Raw genomic sequence first — 13343 nt, 5'->3', positions numbered from 1 at the left:
AATGGTCGAGACATTTAACAATTAGTCGTTTGGTAGTACAGAACTTGAATATTGCTGGATGAAAAAGATACGGCAAAGCTTTTCATCTTGCATCCATCAACTGGTGCATTCTGCATCGCAATGCCTCAACCAATCACGAGTTTACTTACCAACCAATCTGCATTTACTTCTCATACAGTACAAATTGTCGTTTTCCCCCAATACTGCTATTCTTGCCACGTGTCTTGATGAGTGCAAGATGAAAAGCTTTGATATGTCTCTTTTTATCAGCAATACACACTTAAAAATCATGGGACCAATAGAGTCAGAGTTTTACAGCAAAAAAGATGCCCTTCTGCCCATAGTGTCTGTGCCAGCCATCACGCACCTATCCATTCAATTCCCATTTCCCAGCACTTGGCCTGCAGCCTTGTATACTATGGCACTTCAAGTGCTCATTCGAATTCTTCTTAAATGCTGTGAGAGTTCCCATCCCCATCATCCTTTCAGCAAGTGAGTTCCAGATTTCCAACACCCTCCTGGTGAAAAAGCTGTTCCTCAAAGCCCCTCGAAATCTCATGCCCCTTATCTTAAATCTATGCCACCCGGTTCTGGTTACTGGCCCCTCTACTAAGAGGAAAAGTTCTTTCCTATCTACCCAATGTTCCTCATAATTTTCTACACCTTGACCAGGTCTTCCTCTCTCCCTTCTCGGCTCAAAGGAAAACAACCCCAGCCGAACCAGCCTCTCTTCATAGCCGAAATGCTCCAGCCTAAGCCTGGTGAATCTCCTCTCTGCACCCTCTCTAGTGCAATTACATCCTTCCTATTGTGTGGTGACCAGAACTTCACAGTGCTCCAGCTGTGGCCCAACGAGCATCTATACAGCTCCAACATAACCTCCTGCTCTTGTATTCTGTACCTCGGCTAATAAAGGCACATATCCTGTTTAGCACAGGGCTAAATAGCTGGCTTGTAAAGCAGAGCAAGGCAGGCCAGCAGCACGGCTCAATCCCGTACCAGCCTCCCCGGACAGGCGCCGGAATGTGGCGACTAGGGGCTTTTCACAGTAACTTCATTTGAAGCCTATTGGTGACAATAAGCGATTTTCATTTCATTTCTTCACCACTTTATCTACCTATCCTGCTGCCTTCAGGGATCTATGGACATGCACCTAGACAAAGGATACACGTCTTCCGTCAAACACAGTGTGGAGAGATGGGATTCATGTGACATAAAGTCTAAACCTACTTTTTTATCATCTGACGAGCAGTCTCAGACAAGCTCTGGCCCAGTTTGGACAATTGGTCCCATCGACACTGCTTCTGCTGGAAATTCTGTACCATCACCTACAAGACTGATTCATCTCTGCAAGTCTATCTCATCATGAAGTCAGCACCACCAGAAAAGTGAATTATTCAGCATCGGTTTTCAACTCACTGACCATTGTGAAAGACTACTCATTGGACTTTGATTCTAAACTCTGGAAGCTATGGAAAAAATATTTATTTTCTCTCTAGTCTCTCCACTGTAACTCTCTTTTTTCTCTATGTTTCTCTTAACTGTCTGAATGTGGAGATAACATTGCAACCCTCCTCCTGAGTGTGTGCAAATAAATAAATCCTATCTTGAATTTGCTGTGGGGTTATTAATAAAAAAACTGGATCACACCAAAACCGAGCGGTTGGGAAATACGCCACCATTTATAAAGAGGGACACAAATCAAGACATCTTTCAGTTCCCGTACCAGCCTCCCCGGACGGGCGCCGGAATGTGGCGACTAGGGGCTTTTCACAATAACTTCATTGACGCCTACTCGTGACAATAAGCAATTTTCATTTCATTTCAGTTTATGGACGGGGGGAAGGGAAAAAGAGGAGAAATTAGTGCTGTTAAATTAATTTGTCCATAAAAGTGTCAATTTCAACAAATGTCTGGTATTATAATCTTCAAGACCAATGCTTAAGCGGGTTGTAACAATATGTGGACGTTTATGGACTTTAAATTGCTTATTATACAGAAAAGAACAGTTTTATGTCATTAATGCTCCTTCTCTCCACCAGAGTCGGCAGTGGGCAAAAGACACAAGAGCAGCAAGTATGTTCCATGGAATGGATGTGTGATGATAACCTCACTGAAAAAATTATGACTGACAGTATCATTAAGTATCAAGCAATGATGGAAGGGTTCTACAACTCATGGGCTACAACTCATGCATTTTTAAGAATTGGATGTCATTGAACATTAGGGGATGGGGTGTTTGGAGTATATACGATATTGGCGATTATGTATGGGGTGATAGTGAATTCCTGATTCTTTTTCTTTGGTGTTTGTATTTAAAATGTTGATGGCTGTTTGGGGGTAGGTGGGATGAAGGGATTGCCATGTATTTGTTATTGTTGATTATTTGTTGGTGGATGTAAATTTAATGAAAATGTGAAAAAGGAGAACAAAAATATATAGTTTTTTAAATATCAAGCAATGATGTCAATCACCAGAAGATGATAGCTATATATTACATGAAACACACTGAAGGGATACAACTTCTCAAATATTACAAAATTAATGAAAGTAATTAGCAGAAATCAAAGTTAAAATAGTTTTATTCTGCGACAATCTACTTCCCTTTATACAAATTTCTGTAATTTTTGTTCTGTTGAGAATTCAAATTTCTTTTTAAACCTAAGTTTTCCATTTATTGTTATTTACAAAGCTATTGAATAATATTGAATAACAATAATATTGAAATTCAGATTATCAGTAGCCTGTACTTTTTTAAAAAAACTTACTAATAAAATGGAGTTTAGAACTTCATTGCTAATTGGTGACTCTTCCACACGTCTATGTCTATGTATCCTCTTGCGAGCGCTGTGAACCATATTTGACATAGTGGATAGTCTGGGCATGTGAACAGCTGTTGGTTCTGTAAGCTTCTGCAATGCTTGGCTGATATCTGCATTCTCTGCTGAAAAGAAGCATTACTATAAACAACTTACTTAGTATGCAAAAACTCTTATTTCGTGTACAAGCCAAGTTCTAAAAAAAGTGGTACATCTGAATTTCAGAATCTGCTGTTTTAACCTTTGCTTTCATCTTCAAAAGCTGACCTTCCAAGAAGTTCATCAGTTGATTCTTTCCGGCGACAAAGTTTAAAGAACTCGGTAAGAAAATCTCCTACATGTGTATATAAAAAATGCAAAACCATTTAGGATTTCAAATAGAATTTGAGTTCACTATCACTTGTAGTTTTTCACATTGTAGTGGAGTAATCCATACCCAACAAGCACTGGGGATTATCAGCTTTCCTCACTCTGACAGACCACTGGGGTGCTTGAAGAGCATCAAGATCCCTGGCAAAAAAAGTTAATAATTGTGAAATGTATTTAGTTTCATAAGCAGTTTAATACCTCTGCTTCAAAACACTATGGTTACAATATTGTTAGGTGCTATCAATTTCCCTGCCACATGAAAGAACATAGAAGAATGTTATTAATTTCTTGATTTCTCACTTCATTTATTGTCACACAGCTGTAGAATTGAAATGAGTGAGTTTCAGAATTACTCCTTTCCCTGCTTACTTTCTTTAAGGACAAACTTATTTATTTTTCTATGCCCTCACGCATTACAAATTACTTCTGAAGTGCAACAAAATTAATTACCACGCACCCCATTTATCAATCTTCCATGTTGAATTTTATCTCCATATTTTTCTCAAATCTCAGCAAAACCTGATGAAATCCTAATTCTAAAAATTTGTTAAATGGGTTAAATAAAACTGTAGCGACATGTATGACCGACTGGTAGGAAGGGACGACACCGTACTGGACGCAACAAGAAGGAAATGGGAAGACGACCTGGGGATGGAGGTAGGGTGGGGACTCTGGAGCGAAGCACTGCATAGGGTCAACTCCACCTCCACGTGCGCAAGGCTCAGCCTGACGCAACTAAAAGTGGTACATAGAGCCCACTTAACGAGAAACCGTATGAGTAGGTTCTTCCCGGAGGTGGAGGACAGATGTGAACGGTGCCAAAGAGGCCCGGCCAACCACGCCCACATGTTCTGGTCTTGCCCCAGACTTGTGGAGTTCTGGACAGCCTTCTTCGAGGCTATGTCCAAAGTGGTGGGGGTGAGGGTGGAGCCATGCCCAATAGTGGCGGTCTTCGGGATTTCAGACCAGCCAGATCTATTCCTGGGGAGGAGGGCGGACGCCCTTGCCTTTGCCTCCCTGATCGCCCGCCGTAGAATCATGTTTGGCTGGCGGTCAGCAGCACCGCCCAGAGCTGCAGACTGGCTGTCCGACCTCTTGGAATCTCTCCAAATGGAGAAAATCAAATTCGCCATCCGAGGGTCAGACGACGGCTTCCATAGAACGTGGGAGCCATTCATGCAATTGTTCCGGGACCTGTTTGTGGCCAACGTAAAAGAGGAAGAATAGTCGGGTGGCCAAGAATCAGGGGAAAATGGACGGGAATCAGGGGAAGGTAGCCGGGGGGGGCTGTTACGGGTTCGTTATGGGGGTTTGATGGCAAGCTAAGGCCAAAAACCAAACTATAAATAAATGCCTATAAACATGTGCCTCGGCCATATTGGGGAATGTAAAATATGTATGCCGGCTAAAGGGGGCGGCCACAATTGTTGTTATGAAGATGCTTACCTGTAAATATACATGTTACACTTTTGTGTTTTCTTTTTTTCTCTCTAATAATTTGTAATTTGTCATATATAAAATATGAAAACTCAATAAAAAACATTTATAAAAAAAAAATGGGTTAAATAAGAATCTAAAGGTCGTATGATTATTCAGTACAAATAGAATAGCTTAGGATAACAAATATGGTTGTATTTTGAATACTTTCAAGAGAATATTTGTTGATTTACAGAAGTGCCAAAGGATGAAATGTTAACAACTCTGAAGTTTTATTCAAACACATTTGTAATCTTGATTAAAAAATGGAATTGCAAAAGTAAAATGAAAGCTAATCAATACTCACGAGTATACATCATTGTCAACAATAATTCCTTCTGTGAGATGCGGCCAAGTGGTGGCTAAATGTAATTCACTAAAACAGAATTATGGCAAGAGTCAGAATCTTATTCATCCCATTATTAAAATGTATTAAAGCTCTGCTGTTAAACTTCTGAAGAAAATGTGGAAGAATATTTCTGGCAAAGGAAATACATTTATCTACCTGAATAGAATTCTGATATCCAACTCAAAAAACGCAAAAACAAATTTATTCAACTGTTGCTGTACAATTGTGTCATTTTTTTCATGGAAATTAATGAGGTTCACAATATACTATTCTTCTCTTTCAGTGACAGAGACAATTTACCTTATGCCAAGGGATGGTGGGATTAGAGATAGGGCAACATTAATATGTCATCACTACCACGGTATTATTCCAAATGTGTTCTTGCCTCCTCCATCTTTTAAGTTATCCAAGGCTGATACAGTAACTGCCACCTTGCCTGAAGCTAGTAATGTTAAAGGAAATTCAATACTTGGATAAAATGTGCTCTGGTATGATATTCACCCCGAGTTAAAGGTTCAATAATTTATTTGTATTGAGTTTGCACATCTCAAGGAAAGGAAGATGAACCATCAATCTCACTTTCAACCACCAACTAATAGAATCTAGTGGTTCTACAGTTTTGTTACACAATAGGGTGAAATGCAAATGCACGTAGTTACTAATGTTTTGTTTTTGAGACTAGTGATTAGTACTACAAAGTGGCCATCAGATCACAGTTAATAGCCTTGGTGCCTAAAACTGCACACTATTCAAAGACTAATACGCAAAGGAACAGGCTCTTCGGCCCTCCAAGCCTGTACCGGTCATGATACCACCCTTGGCCAAAACCCTCAGCACTTCGTAGTGCTGCATCCCTCTATACCCACCCTATCCATGTATTTGTCGAGATGCCTTTTGAACGTCATTAACGTATCTGCTTTCACAACCTCCCCTGGCACAACCTACCCTGGGAAAGAATGCTTGCCTCTCCACTCTATCCATGCTTCTCATAATCTTGTAGATCTCTATCAGTTCGCCCCTCAAGCTCCATTGTTCTAATGAAAGTCTATTCAGCCTCTCCGCAAAGCTAACACCCTCCAGACTAGGCAACATCCTCGTAAACCTCCTCTGCACCCTCTCCAAAGCTTCCACATCTTTCTGGTAGTGTGGCAACCAGAATATTGCACAATATTTTAAGTGTGGCCTTACCAAGGTTCTATACAGCTATAGCATGACTTGCCAGTTTGTATACTCAATGCCCCATCCAATGAAGGCAAACATTCCATATGCTTTCTTGACTACCATGTCCACTCGTGTTGCCACTTTCAAAGATCTGTCGACCTATACGCCTAGATATCTCTGACTTTCTATATTCCAAAGAGTTTGGCCATTTACGCTCTAATTTCCCTCTATGTTAGACCTACCAAAATGCATTACCTCGCATTTGTCTGGATTAAACTCCATTTGCCATTTCTCTGCCCAAGTCTCCAACCTATCTATGCCCTACTACATCCTCTGACATTCCTCAACACGATCTGCAACTCCACCAACCTTGGTGTCATCCGCAAACTTACTAATCAGTCCAGCTACAAATCTTTTATGTATACTACAAACAACAGAGGCCCCAGCACCGATCCCTGTGGAACACCACTAGTCACAACCTTCCATTCAGAAAAACATTCTGCTGCTACCCTCTGCTTTCTGCGACGAATACTGTTGGCCTGGAGGGACTCAAAGCCCCCAAGGACCGAAGTATGGCTGTCGGACATGGCAAGCTTTCTCGGCTTGGCAAGAATCAGGTTCGCCTTACAAGGATCACTATCGGGGTTCGCCCAGAGGTGGCAACCATTCATCGACTTCTTCGCGGGGAACTAATCATCGGGGGGGATAGAATAGTGTTGAGTAGGGGGGAAGAATAGGCGGGTCTATTTGCGAGAGTGGTACTGTTATTTGCACTATATTTTTTGTAATTGGTATCTGCACACTAATGTATATTGTTACTGTTTACAATGCCAAAAATACCTCAATAAAATTGTGTGTTAAAATAAATACTTTAGGGAGTGATTACCATCCATACACACTTCTCAAAGGTAATTAGAGATGAACAACAAATGTTTGCCTTACCAGCAAAATTCTTCTCCCATGAAAGAATAATTTTTAAAAGTACCAAGTGGTGAAAGTATGATTTAGTTACTCTGAACTTATTTCTTGAATAAAACACACTGTGGTAAACCAACGTAGAAGATATTTCATTTGTAAAGTTACATGTTGTACAGCGGTTAATCTTATTTGCCCATCCAGTATTGACTTCTAGCACTGGAGTTGCTAGAGATATTAACCGACTTAAATTACATTGAAAAAATGTAACTTTTTCAAAATTAATAATTTTATCTCAATGAAACTTAGCAGTTAGCCACCTGATCTGGTCAAGTACTATACCAAGTGGAAGAGAGGAGGATGAACAGCTGAGCAAAACACGGCCCACTCAGAGGCCGATTACAGTCAATTCCATTTAAATAATTTAAAAAGCCCCAAATTTTCCAAAATATACAAGAACTTATCTAAATAATTTGAATATTTATTGCATGAAGACATTTTTAAAATAATTTTGAGATATCTCAGGCGGAATTCTCATTTTCTGAGACTAAGTGCTGACTCTCACGCAGAATCCGTGGATTTTTACGACTGCAAAACTGATGCCGAACCTGGATCGATTCAGCAACTGCGGAGGGGCTAGCACCTGCGCCACGTGGAACACAATCGATTCCAATGAAAAACTGTGCGGGATTCGCAGGGTCCGTGATTGACACTTGGGAGGCTGACAAGCTGCAGCCGCATATATACATTACAATCTCCACACAATCCCCACACACATTCATCCCAGCCAACAAGATGGCACTGGTTATGCTAGAGTGCGCCCATACAGCTGATGGGTCGACTGGGGCCAGAGGCCAAAGTTCACAGTGGGCTATCAGCTCCCCGGCCAATGACACAACTGTCAGAAAATTATGGCGATGTTGGGCACTTTCCATACCACCCCTCTCTCTCCCTTGGCAACCACAACGGCAGTTTCACGATTTTGAAAAGCACAAGTGAACAACGCCGTTGGGAACTCGGCACATCGGAGGTGGAGCACCGCAGAGGTCCCGGAGAATACCGGGTCAGGCCCGCTAATGATATGCAAACCGTCAACTGTACATGCATTCCGGACCACACTGACGCCGCTGTTGAGGTGACGGAGAATAGCGATTTGGTGTGAAATCGACGTCCGCTGCGATTTTATTCTCTGCCCAATCGCATTTCGCGATTTCGGTGTCCACCAACGGAGAATCCTGCCCTTTATTCTTGAGCCAAAATAAAACCTATATTTTCATATCAAATTTAGTTTGCAACTGCTGCAGAAACATGCCTTTTGAAGGTTGCAAAATTCTAAGTGCACTGATAATTCACTAAATTAGTACAGTATACAATGTGTCAGGGATTCCCAATGATGTAAATTGAGGTGCAACCTTTGTTAAAATCAGGACATAAAAACTCCTCTAACCTGTGTTTGCTTTTCCCAGTATAGAGACGACAACATTGTGAGCAGTGAATGCAGTAGACTAAATTGAAAGAAGTACACGTAGATTGTGGCTTCACCAGGAAGGAGCATTTGGGGTCTTGGAAGGCAAGGAGAGGAGATAAAAGGGCAGGTGTTACATCTGCTGGTTTTGCATGGAAACATGCTGTGGGAAGGGGGCGGATGTTGGGGGTGATTGAGGAGTGAACCAGGCTACTAAAGAGGGAACAGTCCCTTTGGAATGCTGAAATGGGAAGAGCGAGGAAGATGTATTTAATGGTGATATCACACTGGGGACGGTGGAAAATGAAGCGACAGTGCTAACCACTGTGCTAGCGTGCAACTGGGACTGTGGGGGTGGGATCCTCGGTTGAGGGGAAAAAATATGACATTTCAGAAATACTGATGTGGAAGGTTGCATCATCAGAACTGATATGTAAAAAGATGGAGGAACTAAGAGAATGGTCTGGAGTCCTGACAGGGTGCGAGGAAGTGGGTCAAGGTAGCTGTGGGGGACAGAGAGCTTATGATGAATATTAGTTCATAGCCTATGGCCAGAAATGGAGACAGGAAAGCCAAGGATTTGGGGGACTGCAGTTGGTCGAAGGGATGTGGATATTTGTGCAGGACCTGTAAAAAACTCAATAAAAGAGCCAATCCCTCCGCTATGTAGTGCTCTCTTGCAGATTTGTAATGCTCCTTCCATTCATAGAAGATAGATTGAACACCGTTGCAAGCTAGACACAGGTACTAAGGTTGTACATAATAGTTACATTTTACGTTTCAGTATATTGCTTGTAATTGGTAGTAAGATTCATATTTAAGTGGGAGAACTTTCTGTTGAACTGATAACAGATAAGCAAATAAGATTAACAACCCAGAACAGGTAGCTTTATAACTGAAAAGGATTTCTACTTATTTCAAGATCAGGGAAATGAAATTAAACGCATGCATAGCCTTATTTTCTGTTATTACTTGCAACAAGAAATCTCAGCCTCACCTAATAGGGTCTTCACATGCTCCAAATGGCAATTTTCCAAATTCTAGACCACCCACTTCTCCTCCAACCAATGCATCAAAATCTACATATGAAGGAAAATTCTGTATGAGGCACGTTAGAAATGTTTCATCAAATTTTATGTAGCTGAAAAGCATGTATAAATTAACTTTCAATTCCTGAACTATATAGATCATTAAATAAAACACAGGACAATTGCTTTTGTAGGGAGTGTGAACATAAAACATTTCCTGTTGCATCCAAGAGTAATTAGATTTAGCCCAGATATTTCTTGACTGCCTAGTTTTTATAACATTAGTACTCTGATAATTTATAGAGAGCTTTCCACCAGACATTTCAAATGCTTTAGAGCCAATAGAGTATTTTTAAAATGTAGTCACTGTTGCAATGTAGGAAATGTGGCAGCTAATTTGTACACAAGCTCCCACAAACAGCAATGTAATGAGGACGAGATTTGTTTTTAGCGTGTGTGTGTGTGTGTGTGTGTGTTGGCGGGGGCGGAGGAACTTGTTCTACTGATCAGTTTCCCCGTCCCCACCGACCCAGTAGGAAAGTCAGTCCCAAAAGACCAACCTTTAAAAAGCCTGCCCTCCAGCGACAGCAGCCTGAGGGGTAAGAAGTTCAGGGTCGACTTTCTGCCTCTTGGTCAATAGGAAATCGAGAGCTGTCGGCAAGGTTGGCCGGCAGCTCTAGCTGTCAGTCCCAGCAGCGCCAGAGCTAGGTTGTGGATGCTGCCAGGGTGGCCAGATGGGGCCTTGATTTAATATTTCACTGAAGGATGACACCTCCAACAGCACTTCATCAGTACTGCATGAAGTGTGGATCTTCTGATTTTTATGCTCATGTCCTGGGGTTGGAGCCTGTCATGGCAGGAACCATAGCAGCCAGGTTAATTTATTCTTGGAAGAGGCCCTGCTTCAGTATCCCAGTGGCAGCAAAATCTCCTCAATTAAAGTTGCAGGTCAGAAGGTGCTAAAGCAGGATTCCCAGCTGCTGGTGGGATGCCAATTACGCTCATTAATGAGCCAAATGCAACCATTATTCCAGAGTGGAGGTACAATGACACTCCCCCCCCCCCCCCCCACCTTAACTCACGTTTGGTCTGGGGTCTCAAAATGATCCCAAGCCTCTGGTAGGAGTATTATGGTCAGCAGCCTCTGCTCCTGCTGACACTGGTGGCATGAGGAGATACTTAACCCTTATTGGTCAGCAGCTGTCGACGTATGGGACTTCTGCCACTGGGGATCTCAATTGCAGAGAAGACCCGATGGTGGCCACTTCACTGCATTCCATTTAATATTTACTCTTTTTCATGATATTGAATCTCTAGTAAAATAATTTATGGATTCTGTTTCAATAGATTGTGGCAGAGAATTCCAGATTCTAACCACCTTGTATATAAACTGAAATAAGACCCATTAGAAAATATTATTTTCAGCCTTGGCCTTTCTTAATGTTTGCCTTAAGATCAAAAAATGTAACATTTATTCATAACCTTAAGATCTTTATTAAAAAAACCTAGAAGAAAAAAGTATCTTGTTACCGATGCAATCAATTCCAATACTGTGAAAGCGGGATAGCAACACATTTCTAATCCAGTCAATTCAACACTAAGGAGTTCAAGAGAGATAGCAGCCATTTGTGATGCAGCTATTACTGATGCAATTAAATTCTAATACTATGTTTAATTGTGAGGGTGCACAGCTGTAACTAAGGCAACAAATTCAAATTGTGCATTGAGAAGAGGTAGCAAAACAAGGTGCTGTAAATTGTTAAATATTTGGGGTTGTTGTGTGGTCACTTTAAGAGTCTAGTCACGTGTATAGTTTGTGATGTAATTTTAAAAAATAATCTTTAGTAGTGTCACAAGTAGGCTTACATTAACACTGCAATGCAGTTACTGTGAAAATCCCCTAGTGCCTGTTCCGGTACACTGGGTGAGAATTCAGAATGTCCAATTCACTTAACAAGCACGTCTTTCTGGATTTGTGGGAGGAAACCGGAGCACCCGGAGGAAACCCACGCGACACGGGGAGAATGTGCAGACTCTGCACAGACAATGACCCAAGCCGGGAATCAAAACCGTTTTCCCTGGCACTGTGTAGCAGCAGTGCTAACCACTGTGCTACCTTGCCACCCCAATGACTGCTTCACGGGCTTTGCCTCAGTCTGGATCACGCCTTTGTTCAGCTATTCGATAAACCTGTGTTGTTTCATAGATTTCATGGAATTTACAGTGCAGAAGGAGGCCATTCGGCCCATCGAGTCTGCACCAGCTCTTGGAAAGAGCACCCTACCCAAGCCCATAACTCCACCCTATCCCCATAACCCAGTAACCCCACCGAACACTAAGGGCAATTTGGACCCCAAGGACAATTTAGCATGGCCAATCCACCTAACCTGCACATCTTTGGACTTTGTTATTTGCATTCGGCCCCACAAGCTACAATTTCATTATTTTATCCTCAGTGCAGAACATAACAGGTTAAAAAGAATACTGGAGACAAGGAATGGATAAAAATTATTTTCAGGGAAGAAAAGAAAGTCAAAGCTTTTGACGATGAGGCAGAATCAACAGCTGGTCAGCGGATTATAGCTTTCATTGGGCCAGTTAGGCTGTGGGGCCTTAGGTTTAAATGTTTAAAAAGGTCCATAACTAAAATTAAAACGCACACCCAAGGAGTTCCGGCTGCAGAGCTCAACACATGCGCAGTTAGATTCAGGCACAGAGGTAAAGTGAAACAGAGACCTTTTTTGCATCACATTAAATCCAAAACAAACTGCTATAATTGGCTTATATTACAATATAAACCAGACCAGGGTATATCAAACTTAGGGTCACGATTTCTTGAGGTATAATTTTAATTTATGGGACTTGTGGGAGGAAACCAGAGCACCCGGAGGAAAAGTCAGAAGCGTTGGTACATTTCACCCTAAAGTTACCACCACAACTTGCTTGTGATGCCTTGCCGTACGGAGTTGGGGTGGTGGTGCACACAAACTACCTTCAGGGGAAGAAAGACCAATAGCTTTTGTGTCATATATCTTAACCAGTGCTGAATCAAATTACGCCCAGTTGGAGAAGGAGGTACTGAGTATTCTTTTTGGTGTGCAAAAATTGAACCAAAATCTCTGTCATTTCACATTGCTGACGTACCTCAGGCCCTTAACCATTTTTGGGCCACATAAGGGTATTCCTACATTGGCAGCAAACAACTTCAACAATGGTATTTAATATTATTTGCACATTCGTACAAGATCAAATACTGTCAGTCAGAGAGCCATGCCAGTGCAGTTGCATCATCATGTTTGCTTTTGCCTGCTGGTCAGGTACCTCTCAGTAGTGAAAATATCTTCTATTTTCCGCAGATAGAATACGTCCCAGTGACTGCAGCTTAGGTCCAACGACAGACCAGAAATGATCCCATGATGGGGAAGGTACTAGAAATGATGTTAAAAGGGAGAAAAAGGGGAACACATCCTAAATCAAAGCCATATGTTTCCAGAAAACCTGAATTGTCGGTACAGGGCATTTGTGGGGAATGAGGGTAATAATTCCTCAAAACATGCGACAAAGGTATTAGAACAATTACATGAAGGACACACAGGTATAGTTCAAATGAAGGAACTCGCAAGGGGCTGAATCTGGTGGCCAGGAATCAATGCCCAGATCGAAGGAAAAGCAGGACTGTGCCAGTCATGTGCGTGATAAAGAATGCACCACCGTTAACTCCATTGCATACATGTGAGTGGCCTAAAATGCCTCGGCAACGT

The 13343-nt window shown here is 41.7% G+C and overlaps 1 protein-coding gene across 6 annotated transcripts in view; it reads right to left on the bottom strand.

Annotated features, from left to right (window-relative positions):
• The window catches only part of rab3gap1 (RAB3 GTPase activating protein subunit 1), a 108281-nt gene that overhangs the window by 57435 nt on the left and 37503 nt on the right, over positions 1 to 13343 (bottom strand). For 3 of the 6 annotated variants that reach the window (XM_038789893.1, XM_038789897.1, XM_038789895.1), the window contains exons 9-13: positions 9552 to 9633; positions 4972 to 5040; positions 3256 to 3329; positions 3061 to 3153; positions 2769 to 2944 (exon numbers count right to left, since the gene is read on the bottom strand). In XM_038789893.1, the coding sequence (XP_038645821.1) occupies positions 2769 to 2944; positions 3061 to 3153; positions 3256 to 3329; positions 4972 to 5040; positions 9552 to 9633 (494 nt within the window). The remainder of the gene's footprint in view (positions 1 to 2768; positions 2945 to 3060; positions 3154 to 3255; positions 3330 to 4971; positions 5041 to 9551; positions 9634 to 13343) is intronic. The other 3 variants (XM_038789894.1, XM_038789896.1, XM_038789898.1) reach the window with 1 other exon arrangement.

The sequence above is a fragment of the Scyliorhinus canicula genome, chromosome 2 (assembly GCF_902713615.1).
Source record: "Scyliorhinus canicula chromosome 2, sScyCan1.1, whole genome shotgun sequence".
NCBI lineage: Eukaryota > Metazoa > Chordata > Chondrichthyes > Carcharhiniformes > Scyliorhinidae > Scyliorhinus > Scyliorhinus canicula.
The sequence above is the reverse complement of the archived record's forward strand: the minus strand, read 5'-3'. Positions and strand labels throughout refer to the sequence as shown.